This window comes from Lynx canadensis, chromosome A1, assembly GCF_007474595.2.
Source record: "Lynx canadensis isolate LIC74 chromosome A1, mLynCan4.pri.v2, whole genome shotgun sequence".
NCBI lineage: Eukaryota > Metazoa > Chordata > Mammalia > Carnivora > Felidae > Lynx > Lynx canadensis.
This window is the reverse complement of record NC_044303.2, coordinates 199,164,742-199,185,006: the sequence shown is the minus strand read 5'-3', so window position 1 is coordinate 199,185,006 and position 20,265 is coordinate 199,164,742. Positions and strand designations below refer to the sequence as shown.

At 40.4% G+C, this 20,265-nt stretch overlaps 1 protein-coding gene across 1 annotated transcript in view; it reads left to right on the top strand.

Moving 5' to 3' along the window:
• SNX18 (sorting nexin 18) overlaps positions 1–19,423 on the top strand; it is a 29,645-nt gene extending 10,222 nt beyond the window's left edge. The window contains exon 2 of the mRNA XM_030329947.1: positions 16,708–19,423. Within this exon, the coding sequence (XP_030185807.1) occupies positions 16,708–16,961 (254 nt within the window). The 3' untranslated portion in view covers positions 16,962–19,423. The remainder of the gene's footprint in view (positions 1–16,707) is intronic.
• Positions 19,424–20,265: the final 842 nt, after the last annotated feature.

The following is a 20,265-nucleotide window of genomic DNA, read 5'->3' as shown; positions in this document are numbered from 1 at the left end:
ACATTACTTAGTTGTGGGGTAGTGTGTTGGGGTCATGTTTTTATGTTCCTCTAGTACGTAGCTCCACTATTTTTTACATGCATAATAATAAGTGCTTATTAAATGCTTGTTTAATTAAAAAAGTAGGCACCCAGGGTGCCTGAGGTGCTCAGTCGGTTGGGCATCCAACTCGATTTTGGCTCAGGTCATGAACTCACAGTCCTGAGATCGAGCTCTGTGTCAGCGCAGAGCCTGCTTGGGATTCTCTCTCCCTCTCTCTCAGCCCCTCCCACATGCTCACTCTTTCTCTCTCTCTCTCTCTGAAAAATAAATAAATGAAGAAGACAAAAAGTCTTCAACTTTAGTATCTATGAAGTAACTTTCCTAAACTTATTGAGAAGAGAGGAAGTTTTAAAATAATTTATTTTATGTGCCAGAAAAATTAATATTATGTACCTCATGATTTCACTTTGTATTGATTCTTGATGTTTAAACTTATATGTATACACTTTTTCCTCTTTGGTAAGCTTTCATTTTAACACATTTGTCGGGGTCCCTTTTTTGCATAGTTCCAAGCACAAGATCTAGAGCACACATTCATCTTGTTGAATGACTTGGATTCACAAAGCACTGAGCTTAGATGTTGAGCAGTAGGTGCCTGCTCTCATGGAAGGTGCAGTTCCATAATGGAAATAGGATGTGTGTGCAGAGAACTGGGAGACAGGAGGTCGACTTAACTTAGTGCCTATTGTAAGAGTGCACAGGAGTCCCAAGGATGAATCATTGTCAACTGTGTTAGGAGCTTAGGTGGGTAGCATTTGGTTTCTTCCTCTGAAAGATGGTGGGATATATATATGTATGTATATGATATATATACATGTATTTTTAAAATATAATTTATTGTCAAATTGGCTAACATACAGTGTGTAAAGTATGCTCTTGGTTTTGGGGGTAGATTACTATGGTTCATTGCTTACATACAACACCCAGTGCTCATTCCAACAAGGGCCCTCCTCAGTGCCTATCAAGGTGATATATATTTTTTTAACGTTTGTTTATTTTTGAGAGAGAACGCATGCGAGTGGGGGAGGGGTGGAGAGAAAGAATCCCAAGCAGGCTCCACGCTGTCAGCACAGAGCCCAACTTGAGGCTTGATCTCATGACCATGAGATAATGACCTAAGTGGAAATCAAAAAGAGTCAGAAAGTTAACTGACTGAGCCACCCGTACGCTTCAGTAGATGGTCATATTTTGACTTTCAGAGGAAAATAGTCAGAAAGTGCATTCTTGATCTTGGACATGCTTTAGGATAAGCATATAATAGCTGATATGTTGCATGCCCAGTGCTCAGGTCAGTGAGGCTGGCTGACAGGTTGAGTAGCTGTCACCATACAGTATGACACATGTGCAGTTGTGGGCATGTGCCATGGTGTGAAATAGGACAGAGGATGGGGTAATCAACTATGGGGAGAGGATAGAGTTCAGGGGTGGCTTTTTCCAGTCTCACTGTAAGAAGTTTTTTGAAAATAAATTGGAAGTTTGCCTAGCAGTCAGAGGCAGGAAGGCATTCTGGGCAGAGGGAATCAATCATGTACAAAAATCAGGGACTAGATCCTGGCTGCCTCTCAGATTCTGCCCTGAGTGATTACAGCTGCCCTACCCTGGATCTAATGAATCAGAATGTTAGGGACCTGTGGCCTAGACAGTGGTGGTGTTCTTTAAAGAGCTCCCCGTGGGATTTTAATGTGCCACTCGGTTTATAGCTCGTGCTGGAGGGGATAGAGGGGAGAGTCATGGAAAGATCAAATAAGGTATTGACACGCTCAGGCCTGCACTTTAGATGGACAGGTCCTAGTGACAGGTGTAAAGGGTGGTATGTGGGTGAGGTGAGATGGGAGGCTCTTAGTGATTTAGGCAAAACATGATGAAATCCTCAACTGGGGCCCTGTGTGTGGGGCTGGGAAGGAGGAGAGAGAGGGGGCTGTGTGCCTGCAGGAGTGAGGGTAAGGGACAGGGGGGGGGGTATAAAATGACCTGCAGACAAGGGACTGGAGCTACCAACAGAGATACTTGGAGCAGGGGTCTGCACTACAGCCTGTGGGCACACCTACCCATGTACCCTGTTTACAGCACTTCAGCTAAGGGTGGTGTTTACATTTCTAAATGATTCCATTTTTAATGGGTATAAAAGCCTCGGTTTTGCCTTGACATACAAAACTTCAAGTATTTACTATCTGACCCTTAAGGAAAATGTTTGTTTACCCTTAACTGGGAGGTCTGGCAGGTTAGGGAGCTGGGGTATGAGTAGTAATAGTAGTTGCTACCATCTTTTGAGTACTTACTGTGTGAGTAGCAGTATTCTGGGCAGTTACATACACTGTGTCTAATTCCATGTAGGAGCGGGTCTGACTGCATGCATCCTGCAAACAGCTGGAGTGGAGTTCCCACCAGCTTCACTGTGTAACTGGTTGCAGTTTCCTCGTGTATAACATGGAGTCATCATTTTGCATGCCAAATACTTCTATGCGTGAATTCCTAGCTATTGTATTAGATTCCTAGGGCTGCTGTAACATGGCTAAAAAGACAGCCTTCCAAATGAAGGTGTTGGCATGGCCACGTGCCCTGTAAAGGCTCTGGGGGAAATCCTACGCCATCGTTGCTGTTCTTTGGCCTTTGTACCCACCACTCCAGTTTCCGCCTCCATCTTTACCCGATGTTCTCCCTGTGTGCCTGTCTCTTTGTCTCCTCTCCTTTTAAGGACACTCGTCACATTGGATTTAGGGCCTACCCTAATCCAGGATGACCTCACCTAAACTAATTATATGTGCAAAGGCGATTTCCAGGTAAGGTCACAGGCCATAGGTGGATGTGCATTTGGGTGGTAGTGATGGGATACTGTTCAACCCAGTACAGCTATTATCTTCCCCAAAGGGATGTTATCCCCATGTGAGACCTTTGAAAACTAAGGCTCCGGAAAGTTAAGTGAATTTCAGGATTGCACAGCTAATAGCAGGGCCAGAATTTGAGTTCATTTTTTGCCTTGATTGAAAACTAGTGTTCTTTATGCTGCAGTAACTAGCATGCCTGCTAGAACATTTTGTATTCTGTAGACAGGCAACGGCCACTAAAGGTTTGAAACTGAAAAGTGAAATCTGAATCATGATAAAAAATAAAAAAAAAAAAAAAAGAAAACATATTTTGAGGGCTTACCATGTGCCAGGCATTATGCTTCATGTTTAAGTTCGTTGTATCCATATAAACCTCATAGGAGATCTTGAGGTAAATACCCTCATTATCCCCATTTTGCAGACAGGAGATGAGCCACAAAATTTAACTGTGAGCTCTTAGAAGTGTCCCTCACCGCTGTGCAGCCTGGCCCCAGGGCAGGCCGTCCGGAAGATCCTCCTTTTGGCTGAGTGCAGAGATGAGAGGGCTGTTGGAGTAGTCGAGGCAGACCAGGCATGCAGGTGGTTTTGGAAAGTAGCAGGTGAGCTTGAGATACCTGCCAAGTAGAGTGGCCAGACTTGGTGAGGAGTGGCTTTCCTGAGGAATGTACTCTTACCTTCCACGTTTTAAGTTTGGCGACAGAAAGGAGTGATGCCAGGAAGAGAAATAGGCAGGTGAAGAAGATGAGCAGGATTACAAGGAAAGAGAAGGAACAGGTCTGAAGGGAGTCTTAAATCCTATTTTCTGGGCCTTTATTGTATTTAGGTATATTGACATTTGTGAAAATCACAAAAGCTACCTGTTGTCTGCAGTGAGATATCTTTAAATACATGGGTGTCAGCATGGGTCCTCTGTAAGTTTTCATGTTTTATGACTTGTGTTTCAGGTCTTTTTAAAAATGATGTATTTCTGAGTGCTTTGTTTTGTCTTCAGATGGTTATTTATGGTCTAGTTCAAGGGAGCCCAGATACAGACCAAGTGAAGACTTGTCACCCCTGGAAACCTGATCCCTGCCAGCATGAGGAAGCAGGAAAACTCCAGGGTCAGAGGTGTTTTTAAGTTTGAAACAGCTGATTTAGGAATTGTCCCCAAAGCTCAGTGATCGTAAAGCGATGTGAACTGCTAGATGTCAGCTGAAGAAAGAGGCTGAGCTGAAATAAAAACAAAAGTATTTGTTTGGGGTCCCAGAATTACAGTTCCATGAACACAGATTTGGGCAGCAACCCAAACAGTGCCTCCCAGAGAACAAAATCAAGGGTTTTTAAATCAAAAAGGAATGTCTATAAATGTGGCTTACAAAGAATTTCTATTGGTGTTGGTGGCAGAAAACTAAATCTGGGTTGAATATAATTGGTTGCTAAGGCTGTCACCCAGCAGAACCTCACTGGAGCATGCCACAGGTGTTTGGGCTGAGTCCTTGGAACGCAGGCCCTTTGGCCCAGTTCGCAAGTTCATGGCTCCACCCAGTGAGGGCGGGAGGACGTGCAGAAGGCCCTTCTCCTTAATGGCTTCCTGGCTCCACCTTAAAACCCCTTGACATAAGTGACCCCATTTCACACAGTCATAGTGGCCACAGTGGATGGCACTAAGGACGGTGATGAATGCTGTGCTGCTTGCTCACCAGTTAGTGCCACCATAGCTAAGTGGCAGTTTGTAACACTGTGGCTTACAATTAGAATTCTAAAGTTAAAAACGAGACGTTATTTGGGAAGAATACTTGAAAGCAAGAAATCAGTTCTTTAGAATTACCCTTCCAAGTACAGTGTTAACTGTGGCACTCTCAGAGGCACTCATCCGGTCGAGGACCTGGCTTTGGATTTGGGGCTCACGCTTCCTCAGTATCTGTAAAGAGCTGATGCCATTTCACCGCCGTTCTGCCCTGTGCGGAGCAGCTTGTCTGTTTAGCAGCTTCTCTTAGATATTTTAGCTTATGTCTCCCTTTATCTTCCTAGAAAAAAAACACAACTATTAAAGTAGTTTCCAGAGTTCACTCTCCCTGGTTCAGGTATGTTTTATCATAGGTCAAAGGCCATCTAAACCCAAAGTGCTGGCAGCTTGCAAACATACCTAATGCTGCCCTATTTGTACATCCATGTATGTGTATCAGGTAACAAAAGAATTAGGAAATTGGGGATTATGAGCTGCAGCCCGTAGGCATCGATTGTGTTCTCTGAATTTAAACCATCATGTGGATTTTGTTTTACAAAATTGGTTGTTTTAAAAAGTTTTATTGTATGCTCATAATTATCAAGCCTGCCCTTTCTATCTGTGAGGATTCTATGGGTATAAAATCTTTAAAAAAAAGAAATGATACATGCTTTTCTTTTCCTATTCTCACATTTTAAAGTCTTTATTTATATTTGCATGGCTAGAGGCAAGTCAGCATTTTCACTGTTGTATGCAGACTCTTCTGAAGTAAAAACATACCATGTTTACAGAGTTCTCTTGAATCTACAACCCTGGTAACTTTGTCACATATTTGATATTCTATATAAGCTGAAACACAAGAAGCTTTATATAAAATTTTCTCGCAAAGAGCCATCTGTCCTGCCAAGTAAGCCACAAGAGGTATAATCGTGTGGTTCCCCCTTCAGTTTTGGAGCAGGGTGCCTGGCAGGGGTATGTGCTTAGTAGCAGTCCTCAGATGTAAGGTACACTCAAGTGAGTGCTCCCATTGCTCCTGCCATATTCCTGCCCTCCCACGTTTGCTGACTGCTGCATGGAGCTGAGCTGAAAGGGCCTCTTCGTCGGCATGGCACAAGGCTTTTCCCTAGAACAAACTATCTCAGGACCAGACCAAACTCAGAGGCCTAGATTCTTTAAATGATTGATTTTTACATCATCTGGCAGCCAGTTTTTTTTTTTTTCTTTCTTTTTGCAGTTCATTACCCTTGTGTCTGACTCTCTTCGAAGGCTCATTTTTAAAATTACTCAAAAGTTCTCTTTGCCATTTATTATATTTATGAATTGAAAGTGAATTTTATATTAATTTTACCTTTGGATTTTTGATAGTTCTCAGCTGTAGGGACCTTTAGTCCCTTCAGAAAATTGCTTTCACTGACTTAAGTTCAGTGTTACTATTGGCACCCCCTGGAGGTTATTATTGTCCTCTAAACCAGGAGCCCACTGGGGATGATTTGACTCAGGAATCTAGTTTTGAGAACCCGGAGATGGTTCGTGGGTTGCTTATCCCTGAGATGTGGCTTCTGAGGGGCCTGTAGCTGAGCTACCCTTGTGCATTGTGTTGGGGCTCCTCTGAGGGTGAGGTCATGGGTGGGGCAGTCTCAGTTGGGAACTAACTACTTGAGTTGAGAAGCTGGGCAGACCCAGGTCACATGCAGCCCGATACTTTCAGTAAAGTTATTTACTTTTCCTGAATTTCACTTTCCACCTCTGAAAATGGGAGTGATAATTGCTTTTCTTTTGGGGTTAAATAGAAGGAAAAGAGATATGCAAAGTGCAGAGCACAGATTTCCACAGTGGTATGATTCACAGACTATTTTGCCTGGATGGACGGACAGCCATTCTGCCTCTCTCTGTTAAGTGCATATTGGCCTTTATTTTTTGAGATGTTTTATTAAAAAAAATACCAAAAAGTAAATGTTGGAGCAGAAAGGGGAGAGAGTAATCAACCAGTGGGTGGGTGGAGACCGAAAGGGAGGAAGGAAGGGGGTGGGGCAGAAGCTAATGGGGAGTTAGCAGGGATGAGAGGGTGTGGGGACCAGTGATGAGAGAATAAGAGCAAATTGGCCACGTTGACCAAATTAGCATTTTCTTTCAAAGTTTTATGTGTTGGAGGGAATGAAGAAAAACAGGCCTAGTCCAGTCTTGGGCAACTTCTACTTTGCTGTGTTGCCTTTCAGCCCGCCTCCTGTTCTGTCCCCCATACCGTGGCTTTGGTTTTCTGGGACAAGGCCCTGGGAAGACAGAAAATCTAGTTAATGTTTTTGCCACATTCATGATTTCAAAATTAAATAAAGTGCTGGCTTCTTTTTTCCTCCTCCTCTTGTTTTTTTAAAAGGGAGAAAATGTAGCCTTTGGATCCCTGTTGCTTAGTGACTAGGCCTTTTGTATAATTGGTCTTAGGAGGGACAAAACATCCTGAGTGTAAGAGATTTGGTTGAGGAAAGGAAGGCAAAGTTCAGGTGCTGACACTGGCCCCAGCTGGAGGTGGGGGGCAGCTGGGGCAGCCAGCAAGCTCCGAAGGGCCCAGGAGGTGGAAGAGAGGGACACAGAGAGGGAAGCTGAAAGGAGGCCCCACAACTTCTACCACTGAGTTGAGGGCTCTCCCAGGTTAAAATGCCTGAAGCAGGGAAGTGTTTGAGAGGCTCCCCACCCCACACGCCCATCTCACTTTGCTGGGTCAGAAGTTGCCAGGAAAGTGATGTCTCTCTGGAAATCAGAAGGAAATAATACAGTGTAGTGTACTATGACTGACTACATTTGCTGGTGGCTTAGTTCAGCCTGCAGTGGGCCCTTGATTCGTGCTCATTGGCTGGATGACACCAGACCTTCACTGCTCTTTTACAAACACCAAAATGACACAGAAATGCTCCTTAAGCAGTTTTTGCTGATGGAAATAATTTAATGGTATGTAAATAATATGATGCTTTTGAAAATAGTGCTGACTTCCTGGATCATAATTAATCTATAAAATGAAATTTGTTTGAGTTGGAGTCCTTTAGAGTTATAATATTAATGAGCCCTGTCATATGATTAAGTTCTTTAGTTGTAATTATTTTGTATTCTTTAGAAACATGCATAATGTAATCCCTTGGAAATTGAGTACATATGGATTATGAACCAGGATGTAGTTATTTCATGCTTCGCTCTTTCCAGCCTGAGCGTGCTTTAAAACTGTGCAAGATGGCTCACACTGGTAAGATTCAAAGAAAATGGTCAGAGAGGGGTGGGATTGAATTTAGGACCTGAGTTCTGCAGAACTTTGGCGATGGGGAAGGGGGCAGAGTGCCTCTCTTTGAGCCTGGGCAATTGCAGTAAGTATAAGCATGAATCTGTTGGGAATTTTGCATGTGCAGAGGCAGATAACAATGCCAAAGAAGTCCAGGAGATTTTGTTAATAACAGGTCCCGAAGCAAAGTGAAAAAATACTCGTTTAGTTTTCCTTTTATCACTCCCAGTGTGGAAAGGGAGGGACCCCTCTTCACTGGAGTGCAGCAGAGGCCCTGCAGGGAATGTTAAATGCAAAGTGGCAGGACTGGCTGGCAGGTAGGGGTTGGGGATTCTTTGTCATGAGCTAGCTGTGGTACTTTGGACAAACCACTTAGCCACTTGTAAGATTGAGAGAATTGTACCAAAGACTCTTCTAAGGTCCTTTCAGCTCTTCAACAACAACAATAAAAACAAAGCCAGCACACACACACACTCACAAACTCTGGGGACCGGCTCTGCCCTTGTCACCTCAGACTCAGCCCTACTGACTTCTCCAGTGGGTATCTTGTCAGGGGTGGAGTGAGGAGAAGGAAATCCTCAGGGTTCCTGCTCCCCCTTTTGCAATCAAGTCTTAGGGTTATTGGTTCCTCAGTGAACTTTCCGTTTTGTGGAGAAATTCTAATACTCCACCCAGCTAATTTAATAATTGAGTGCTCAGTTGAAAGTTCATTCTTAACCTGTAAGCCTTTTGGGGAGGAGGCTTCTCTGTGTTCCTTTCTGCCTCCTTCCACAGCACTCCCTGAGGGAGAGAAACAACTGTGTTAGACTCAGCCCCTGTCCTGGAGCGCAGCTGGCTTACCCTTGCCTGTTTGGGAGCATAGTAATGGGGAATGGTTGAAATATGTTGCCTTGCTTTCAGTAATAACTTTTTCCTATCCTAAAAATACGTTTGAAGAACATACACTGTTTCATGTGTTACCTTCTCACAAGTTTATTTCCTTCTATGTTCCCATTCTACTGGCTATTTATTTTCTGGGAAGAATGTACTCACATTGCTCCGTATGGTCAGCCCCTTCTTATTTAATCTCAGAATTTAATACTTGCCCATGTTCTCTTTTCATAATAAAATCTTACTCAGTTCATAGCGTATTCCAGACACAACTACCTATGTCTGTTAGCCCAAGAAACAATTTCATAATGATGTACTTCTGTTCCCCAGTTTAAAATGTTTTTCTCTCTGATCACTCCTATTTAAATTTTCTTTTGTTTTAAAACTGTTGTCCTGACCATGAATATTACCAGGTCTCTTGTTTAATCCAGCAGTGACCACTTTGTACCTTAGACTTTATTGTGTAATGTCTCTGCTGTATTCTTTCATTTCCTTTTTCTGTTTTGAAAGCAGTGTGGCGGTGTGATGTTTATGAGGGAGGGGGCTGGCAGGAGGCAGATTCCTCCTAAATCAGCCACTTAAAAGGTAGAGATTTTGAAAACCTTTGCCTGTTTTTATATTTATTCTATGATAAAAATGTGTGTTCGCTTTGTTCTTTAGATTCTGGGCAACGCTTTTGGCTTTTATTTACGCTCCTCTTGGGTTTGGTAAAAACCAGTACAGCTGAGAGAATGCTTACATGATGCAGTAATGCCTCGTTACAGCTTGCAGCTGGTTACAGCGAACCTCTGCTGTTGCTTCTTAAGCAGCTACAAACCAATTTTTAAAGTGATCCTAAAAGTAGCAAGTGTGTACTGATCTAACTCTGTCCCTATATTTTTTTTCCTCCAAACTTTCACTCCTTAGGGGCCACACCTGATTCAAAATTTGTCTATCTCTGCCTTTCTGGTGATATTTAAAATTTTCAATATGAAAATATGTGAAGTGTAGAAATACGTACAGGTAATTCCCAGTTTGAGAATTGTCAAATCAACTGTGGAAACATAGCTACTTATGACAAAACCCAAATTCTAGTTCTAATAATACTATTTCATTCACCTCCAACCAGTATTTGTAATATCAGTTCTATTGGAAAAATATGTTCCTGTGTTCATCTTGACAGGACCCAGGGTTTACAAGCACAGTGGGTAGAGATAGGGTAGAGGGAAGCTTCTTGGGTCTTCAGAAAGCAGTTCTGTTTGTCAGTCCCCAAGAATTTAAACACCCTTGCAATTTGTTCACATGGACAGCTTGAGCTGTTTAAAAGATGTCACTTTTTTTTTTTCCTCCCGCTTATTCTCAGGCAGTAAACTCGTCAGTTAACTTATACAATTAGCTTACTGAGTAATTTGACTTTATCTTTCTTGTAAGAAAGAAATATTTATCACACTAAACCCTTCCTGTGTGTTAAATGTCTATGGAAAAACTAGCTGGAGGGTTGTGAGATGAATATTTAAGACCAAAATGGTTTTCTTCTTAAAAGAAATAATATATTTTTTAAACTTTGCAAAATATTTTACAAAAGGTAACTTTATTATTATTTTTAAAATTGGTTTAGGATGTTGTTTTCATCCTGAACTTTAACAGCCAGCTGCTATATACTCAGAGGAGGAACTACGCTGCTGTCACTTCAACTCAGGATATATTCAGGAACTCTTAATGATTTTTTTAAAAAGTATATTGCTGTCAACCTGTTTTACTGTTAATCTTCTTTCTTCTGAAGGCAGATCTGGGAGTAAGTCAGCTACATTTCAATTAAAAGAGGTTGTTTTAAAATTTGTTCTAGAGGCGCCTGGTCAGTGAGTTAAGTGGCCGACTTGGGCTCAGGTCATGATCTTGCTGCTCAGTGAGTTCAAGCCCCGCAAGCCCGCATCCGTTGGGCTCTATGCTGAAGGCTCAGAACTTGAAGCTGCTTTGGATTCTGTGTCTCCCTCCCTCCCTCCCTCCCTCTCTGCCCCTCCCCAGCTTGTGCTCACTCTCTCTCAAAAATAAATAAACATTAAAAATATTTTTTAAAATAAATTTGCTGTAAATTTATGGTACAGTTTTGTGGAACTAATCTTCCTTGCTTAAACATGGCACTCACTATGTATAGTGAGTGTACAAACCAGTTCCTGTTTGTACTTCTGTGAAGTTAATATATGCCACTTTGTATAGGTCCTTCATTGTTTTAGGCACATAAGTCACCTTAAAAAATAATTTGAGCTCCCTAAAACAGGAACTAGGTCTCTTTTTTAAAAAAAGTCACTTATATCTCCTGTCATCTTGCTGCTGTAATCCTGATACATTATGCTAATGGATTTGAATTGCATTAAGTGGGTTAAACCAGAATTCCAAGTGGAATTGGCCTTTGGGTACTTACTCTCCTCAGTGATTTGTTCTGTCTTTCCTAGTTTGCCAAATAAATATTTTTTTCTGGGATGACTAACTACATCAGAGCAAAGAAGCAAAGCCTATATATCCTTAAAGGGATTGTATGTTACTATTTTTGGTTGTAGTTCTTAATTTATGTAATCTTTCTATACGATCTAGGCAGATAGTGAGAACAAGAGAGAGAAAGAGATGCCTTCCCCCCCCACCCCCGCCCATGTATATTTGGGCTTAGATTTTTCAAAATCATGAAATATGTGCTGCTTTTTCAATGTTTTGTGGCACCTAAGTGTTGTTACCAAGGCAAGAAGATCAGACATCTTATAAATATTAAATTGCTTTACAGGCACAATTAGTGAATTGAATGTGGTTAAATAAGATTCCAGAAGGAAATTTTCAAAACCTATATAGTTCTTTTACATATTCACAAGGCCTTCTGAATTGTATATCAAAACAGAAGCCAGGGACTTCATAAGGGAGGTGGCTTATGGTGCAGGAACCTCAGCCACGGGTGGGGGGATGGGGAGTGGGTGGAGAGAAGAAGGAGAAATACCTGATCCTCACCTGCCCAGCTTTTATCCCCCAGCACCCTGCTCACCTAGGTCCACCTGGCTTTGTTGCCCATTCAGGCTTTAATTTCTTTTCTAAATATTTCTAAATAGTGTTTACTTTGAAGTCAATCGTGCATTCACATCCCATCTCCATATCTTACCTGGTTACCTGGCAAATTTGATGCTCAAAGAGGTGGAGTAGCTTCTTCAGTTTCCTTGTGAAAATAAGACTAATGTCTGTTGTAAAATTGCAGTAGGGTTAGTGATAGTATATGAGAAGTGCCTAGGGGAAGAGGGGCAGAGGGAGAGAGAGAGAATCCCAAGCAGGCTTCATGCTCAGTGCAGAGCCCTACACGGAGCTCGATCCCACGACCTGAGATTATGACCTGAGCCGAAATTAATAGTTGCTCAACCAGTTGAGCCACTCAGATGCCTTATATATATTTTTTATACAAATATAATTAATATACAGTGTCAGGTGTACAACGTAGAGATTCAGCACGTTACTGAGTGCTCATCAAGATAAGTGTACCCTTGATCCCCTTCACCTGTTCCACCATCCTCACCACCCACCTCCCCTCTGGTAACCACCAGTTTGTTCTTTGTATTTGAGAGGCTGTTTTGTCTGTCTCTTTTTTCCCTTTGTTTTGTTTCTTAAATTCCATGTATGAGTGAAGGCATACGGTATTTGTGTCTCTCTGACTTATTTCACTTAGCATTATACCTTCTTCATCCATATTATTGCAGATGGCAAGATTTCATTATTTTTTTTATGGCTGAGTAATATTCCTCTGTGTGTGTGTGTGTGTGTGTGTGTGTGTGTGTGTGTGTGACACACATCTTTTTAATCCATTCTCTCAAGGGCACTTGGGTTGCTTCCATATCTTGGCCATTGTAAATAATACTGCAGTAAACATAAGGGTGCATATATCTTTTCAAATTAGTGTATTCATTTGCTTTGGGCAAATACCCAGTAGTAGAATTACTGGCTCATATGGTAATTCTATTTTTAATTTTTTGAGGGACCTCCATACTATTTTCAACAGTAGCTACACCAATTTGCATTCCACCAAGGTTCCTACCTTGCATTCCTTCCAAGAAAAGGGTTCCCTTTTCATCACATCCTTACCAATACTTGTTATTTCTTGTGTTTTTGGTTTTAGCCATTCTGACAGATGAAGTGATATTTCATTGTGATTTTAATTTGCATTTCCCCTGATGATTAGTGATGTTGAACATCTTTTCATGTGTCTGTTGGACATCTACATGTCTTCTTTGGGAGAATGTTTAGGTCCTCTGCCCATTTTTAATTGGATTATTTAATTTTTTGGTGTTGAGTTGTAGAAGTTCTTTATATATTTTGGATATTAACCCCTTATCATATATATCATTTGCAAGTATTTTATCTCATTCAGGAGGTTGTTTTTTTGTGTTGATGGTTTCCTTTGCTGTGCAAAAACTTTTTATTTTGGTATAGTCACAGTTTAATTTTGCTTTTGTTTCCCTTGCTAGAGAAGACATATCTAGAAAATTTTTTGACAGATGTCAAAGAAATTACTGCCTGTGTTTTTTTTTTCCCTAGGAATTTTATGGTTTCATGTCTCACATTTAGGTCTTTAGTCCATTTTGAGTTTACTTTTGTTTATGCTGTAAGAAAGTGGTCCGGTCTCATTGTTTTGGTGTCTAGTTTTCCCAACACTATTATAGTCTTTTTCCCATTGTAAATTCTTGCCTCCTTTGTGATAGATTAATTGACCATAAAAATGTGAGTTTATTTCTGAACTCTATTCTGTTCTTTTGACCTACGTGAATATTTTTATGCCAGTACCAGACTCTCTTGATTACTACAGCTTTAGTATGTCTTGAAATCTGGGATTGTGATATTTCCAGCTTTGTTCTTCTTTTTCAAGATTGCTTTGGCTATTTGGGGTCTTTTGTGGTTCCATACAAATTTTAGAATAATGCTTAGCATATATTATTTGCTGGTTTGGGAAGCTACTATTTATTGTTTTTATATACCTGTTTTCCTGCCAACTTTCCACGCCCAACCTTGTCCTCAGCACAGTGCCTGGCAGGTAGTAGGCCCTCTGAGCATTTTCCCTCGTGACACGATTTCACATGTTATCTTGAGAAAGACATATTTAACTCCCATGCAGAATTACATACTTTGTGGTCCTGTTTCACTTCATGTCCTGGTTGTGTGCCTGTCCTCCGTGGGCTTTGCCAGGTGGCTTCCTTGAGAAGGAAGGGAGGGAGGGCAGGGACTTGATGCTGAAATGTTTGAATCTCTCTGTTTTAGCAATGTGCTCTGTAGACATCAGGTCCTTCATAAACATTTGTTAAACAAATCAAATCCTTGCCCCAGGGCTGAGCCTTTTGGGACTTGAAGGTAGGAACATTTGTGTGACTTACTAAATTGATAATTGGGAGAAAAACGAGTCTTAAATTCCCGTTGGCTCTTTCAGGATGTACACTTAAAACACTTAAAGGTGTTAAATGGCAAAAGGTCCTTAGGCCTCAGCAAGATTTAATACTTGCTGTTGGGTCCAGGAGTTTTGAAAATGTATGCCCATGTGATAAATTGCAAACACCTGAGACTCATTCTCTTTTAAGTTGGTTTTTAGAGATGCGCGATGTGCAATGCCGTATCATGGGGGTAGTTTCTAAGAATATGGTTGTCATTTAGAGTTGGACATTCACCCAGCTCTGGGCCAGGCTTCGGAGCCCCTGTATGCAGGGCTCTACTCTGCAGGCTCTGATGACTAGAACGAGTGATCCTTGGAGCATATTACCAGTGTGGCAGCGTGTGCACAGACATGTCACGGAGGCACAGGGTAGGATGCTGCATGTCCTTGGTGTGTGCCCAGTGGGCTTGGGCACCTGCGAGTGGAATCATCATAAAATAGTCAAATTACCTGAGACTTTTCTCTTAACTTCCTGTTTTCTCTCTCTCTCTCTCTTTGCCATTTTAAACATGCATTTCATAATTTCATATTCTCAGTCATCTTGTTAAAAAATGTTTCCTTTAATTCTGTCTCATTATGCTTTCCTGGTCTTTCCCACTTCAGTTTTTGTATGTAACTTGTGAGAGATGGACACATACAAGAAAGATAAATTTGCTATGAAAAATGATTTCTTTCTCTTTTATGGGGAGGAGTTCTTTCTCTTTGATATAAATGACAAGCAGGCGGATTTTATGGCTTTGCTCCCCTGCCAGGGGGCAACGGCAGAAGAGTGAAAAGTGCCACACTTTAAAGGGACGGCTTCCTGGTGGAATTGGTCAGGTGGAATTGAAGCCGTGTTAATGCCCATGACTTCTCTCTACAGAGGAGACCCCTTGTCTCTGCCATGGGTTAAGTGGGGTCTCTACTGCTTTTCACTTAAAGACCTCGTGTAGAATAAATAAATGAAAATGTATACACATACCTGCATATGTATGTGTGACGCTTGTCGGTGGGTTTTAATTTCTCAGGTCTTTGAGCTGTGTCAAAAAATTCCCCCCAAAACAAACATACTGTTTACCCTCCAAGGGTTTTATGTAATGCTAGGTTTAACTCTGTATTATTTAGGAGATTTGAAGAAGTTTAGAAACAGGGCTTTTCCCCTTGTGTATTTCATCATTAGCTAAAACTGAGTATTTCTGAAACAGAATTCCTCAGCTTTCCCACCTCCTCCTAAACAGGCTCCCTTCTTTTGTCCCCCTTGGTGTCATCATGGTGAAGACTGCCCAGCCAGGTGTGGTAGAGGTTTCTCTCTCATCCTTCGTCATGGTTTAGTAGAATAAGTGCTAGATGGAGCCAGGAAGGCCGAATTCCTGAGGTGGCCATGAGCAAATGATCTGAACTTGATCATCATTCTTTTCCAAGAACCCATGAAGGTCCTTTGTTTCCTACCCCTAAATATCCTTGGCTTTTTGTGTCTTCACGTGGCACCTGCCAGACTGATCGTCCCCTTCCTTCTCCCTTGTACATACTCTGGTGAGATTTCCTTTTTTTTTTTTTTATTTTAATTTTTTTAATGTTTATTTTTGAGAGAGAGAGAGAGCACAAGTGGCAGAGGGACAGAGAGAGAGGGAGACACAGAATCCGAAGCAGGCTCCAGGCTCTGAGCTGTCAGCACAGAGCCCAGTACGGGGCTTGAACTCACTAACGGTGAGATCATGACCCGAGCCAAAGTCGGATGCTCAACTGCCTAAGCCACCCAGCTGCTCCTCTGGTGACATTTCTTGACAGGAGGCTATGACACCTCTGGCTTCATTCCCAGATCATCATTAGGGCAGACTCAAAACTCATTGGTCCTTACAGCCCTGAAGAAAAGGTGGCAAATTCTTACTTCACAGGCCTCATGCTCCAGGTGTGGGTCTCCTGATAGAACACGGAATGGCCCCCTCATTGCCAATAAGACACAGGTTTGGCCAGCCCCAGTGAGGGTGGCCTCCAGTTGTACGCTGTCCGCATTTCCAAGTCCCCTTCATGACATGAATAATTTCTAAAATACAACCCAAGTTGGCACTAACAAGTTTCAGAGTGTGGTTCTAGGGTCTTATACGGTATCTCTTCAGTGAGACTTTCTGAGGAAGTAGATTTGCCTCTTCTGTGGGGCATTGTGTTTATAGATAGCTTTCTTAATATATTCGTGTACAATGGTGTCACACCCTTTCTCTTAAATGAAAATCGCAGTTTCTTGGTTTGTATTTTTAGAGACCATTACTTGCAGTTTATTATCTGTTCCGTGTAGTATCTCTCCCTGGAAGAGATGAAACCTGTTACAGGTACTTGGTCAATGGCAGGTGCTAGTTTTGAGAAGTGAAATTGCAGCAACGGTGGTGTTTTCAGTAACCCTATCAGGTTCCTTTGTTTTTAATAAGTAATAACGCTCATCCCTTTAAGTTCCAAAAGGCTTGAAATAGTGTAGGCAAGTATTTATAATGCAGGAGTCTGTTTGCTATGTAGCTATGTTGTTAGGATTTGTGTGTGTGTGTGTGTGTGTGTGTTTATATTTAATTTTTTTTTTTTTTTTTTTTTTTTTTTTTAACTACAGGAGCTCTTACCAAAGTAAAGGAGAGTAGGCGACACGTGGAAGAAGGGAAGATGGAGGTCCAAAAGGCTGATGGCATTCAAGATCGCTGTAACACTATTTCTTTTGCCACTTTGGCTGAAATTCACCACTTCCATCAAATTCGAGTAAGAGACTTTAAATCACAGATGCAGCATTTCTTACAACAGCAAATAATATTTTTCCAAAAAGTGACACAGAAGTTGGAAGAAGCTCTTCACAAATATGATAGTGTTTAATGACTGGACATTGGGTTGTGGGCTTTTTTCAGTTCAAGGATATTTCTACAGCAGAATAAAAACTGCTATCAAAGAGCTATTGCCAACTATCAGTGGTGGTACAAGGATGGTTTTGTGTTCAACTGAAGCTCTGCTGAATATATAATTACGTAGGAAAGAAACAGTTAATATGGTTATATAATAGAAACAGTACCACACATTGTAACTAAATTATACTATGTATGCCTACACTACCATTGTAACTTTTGGAATAATGATTATACTATTTGCCTTATTGCTTTTTGAAGTATGGGTATTTTAGTGCATACTTTGTAGACCTCAAAACCCATGAAGGGTCTCAAAGAAGCTGGCTGGATAAAAGCCTGCTGTGGATGCCTTTTTACTCTCATAGATTGGGATTACCTAAATTCAACCTATTCTCTGTTTACAAACTCCAACTAGAGCAGCTATGCGACTTTGTGCCTTTAAACTCTTGGTTTTTCATTTCTCCACCCCCTCCCTTTTTTTTTTTTTTTTTTTTTTTTTTTTTTTTTTTTTTTTTGTAAGTAACCACAACTTTTCTTGATTGAAAGAGTGAAAGGCCAGTGCATACAATGACAAACCTGTTGGTAACCTCATATTGGCGCTGGGGGCGGGGTGGGCGGTCAGCTGTCATCAGTTTGCCTGGCAAGTTTTGTCTCCCGACACACGCTGGTGAGGGCAACCAAGGGAGACCTGATGCTCATCTTGGAATATGAAGTCTATTAGGGAATAAAATGGTGCCACTCTGTTCCTTAGATGCTGTAGTAGCATAGCCTCTTCACGCAAGTGTCCTAGAAACTTGGCGTGGAGATCGAAACCAACATGTCTTATAACACAGAGAAGGAGGAGTCTAATCAGTTGGGGACACAAGCACAGAATCAGTGATGACACATACCTGGTTTAATTCTTAAGAGGGTTTTCTTTTCTTTTTCTTTCTTTTTTTTTATCTTGAAGATTTTAATATTCATTGTGTGTGTGTGTGTGTTATTATTTTTTTTTAATGATCTACACTGTTAACTGATTGAGACTCCACTGTGATTCACTCGTTTACTTAATCAAAAACTTTTCAGGGATGTCTGTAAAATTCAGTGTTATACGTGACTGAAAGTAGCGTTGGTTGATCTAAGGAGGGACCAGAAATAATTACTATTCCAAATGCTGAAGGAAAAAAAAAATTGTTTTTTTTTTCATATTGTAAGCCCCCAGGACATTTAACCTTAAAAATTATTTTAAATATATTCTTCTATTATTATAAGGGAAATATGAATGGCTGATAAATACCAAAAAGATTCAAAAGCAGCTTAATTTAAAAAGCACAAAGAGATTCTGGCTTCAAATGCCAAAATCTCCATGTTTTTATAGTTGCTGAGCTATAAATAATGTGATTCTTGAGTTTACAGATTGAAAAAGTGTCACTGAAAGGTCAAAGTATCTACTGTTTTTATGAAGTCAAACTTATGCTGCCTCACAAATCCCTGGATATTGAAATGGTAACACAGAAGTAAAGAGGTCAATTTGAAATATTGGTGAGTCACACTGATTAAAAAAGACAGGGTCAGTTTTCAGACACTCAAAAAAGAAACAGTTATTGAAATAATTACTCAACAGCACATTTATTCAAAAAAAATAATCTCATATGGGTTGAATTTTTAAGATCAGAGTATTGTAATTTTGATGAAATTTTTATACCTTAGGTAACTTAGAGCCAGATTTAACATCATGTGGCTTTGTTTCTATTACAGATATGTGGAATTGTGGAATTGTAACCAAATATATTGTTCTCTAAAAAGTAACTTTATCTTGTTGATTGCAAAATATAGTTCTATAAAAAAAAAAACCCATATATCTATGTTAATTTTATTGCAGAAGTTTGGAGATTATAATTATAGCATTTAATTTAAATCTGAGTCTGTATTGGACAGATAAGCACTATGCTTTTCAAATGATTTGAAAATCAGTTTTATTTGCCTCTTTATTTTGATGGTGGTTTGATTCTTTTTTTTTTTTTTTTTTTTTTTTAAGTAAAATCACTAAAGATGTGCAGTGGTAGCATGGAAATTATCTGAGGTGTCTTGTTATGATTGTGCTTTAGCCAGGGTGGACATAGCTTAAATTATAAAAACTAAAAATTAAAGTACAAGGAGGTATAAGTTCATGCTGCCTACTTAGAGAACTTTTGTTCTTCATAACTACATAACATTATAATGCCACTGATTCATAAGGGGTTTAAATGAATTCTGTGGGGTAGGACACCAGAATTATTAGTGTTCATTTTCATCTAAGATCTTTATTTCTCTAACGTTCTTGGTCCTATTGAAACATTTCAGTATACAAAAATACTGCAATGTTAATACCCAAGAGAAAAGCCATCATAATGTGTATGCTGGTCATTATGATCAGTGTGGTACAATTTTTTAAAAAATAAACTATCATGCCCTTCATGCCATTATTTGTCTTTATTTCTATAATTTATAATTTCGATACGTGATGTATTTATGACATGAGGGTGTCCGCCTGAGCTGGTTTTGCTATTCTAATTACAGACGGACTTGTTGATGTGCTGTAATTGTCATGCAGTGAGACTGGTTTTGCAGCCGTGCATTATATACAACCCCCATTATTCGCCCAGTCTGTTGTACCTAAAGGCACAGTGTAAACCCAGAACGAGGGAACACGTTTGAAAGTGAAACAAGAGTCCGTGCACTTTGGCTTAAATAGAGCAGTACAGTTAAACCTTGGTTTACGAGCAGGATTCATTCCAGAAATATGCTTGTAATCCAGAGCACTTGTATATCAAAGCAAATTTCAAGAACCATTGACTCAGTGGTGAGCATGTGTCGTTCAGCATCACGGACTACTCATATTGCAAGACATCACTCGTTTATCAAGTTAAAGTTTATTAGGAATGTTTGCTTGTCTTGTGAAACACTCGCAGAATGAGTTACTCGCAATCTGAGGTTTTCCGGTCATTGAGAATAGATTCGTTTTTTGGGCTTCACTGACACAGATGTCCTACGTGTATTTGTAACTTCAGTGCTGGTTTTTAATTGTCTTAAGTTTTGCTGCTGTTCTCATAATTAAGGACTTGAAAAATGTAGTCTGTCAAGTCAAGCATGTAAAATTTATGTGTCAACCTTTAAATGTCATTCTTTACCAAGCTCGTTGCTATAGGTATTTTTTTTTTTCCACTTAGGTTTTCAGTTCCTCAGAAACAAATAACCATGTCTGGTACTTTTAAATCAATAAGCATTATCCAGTTTTCTCGTTTGCAGCCTTCTCTTTG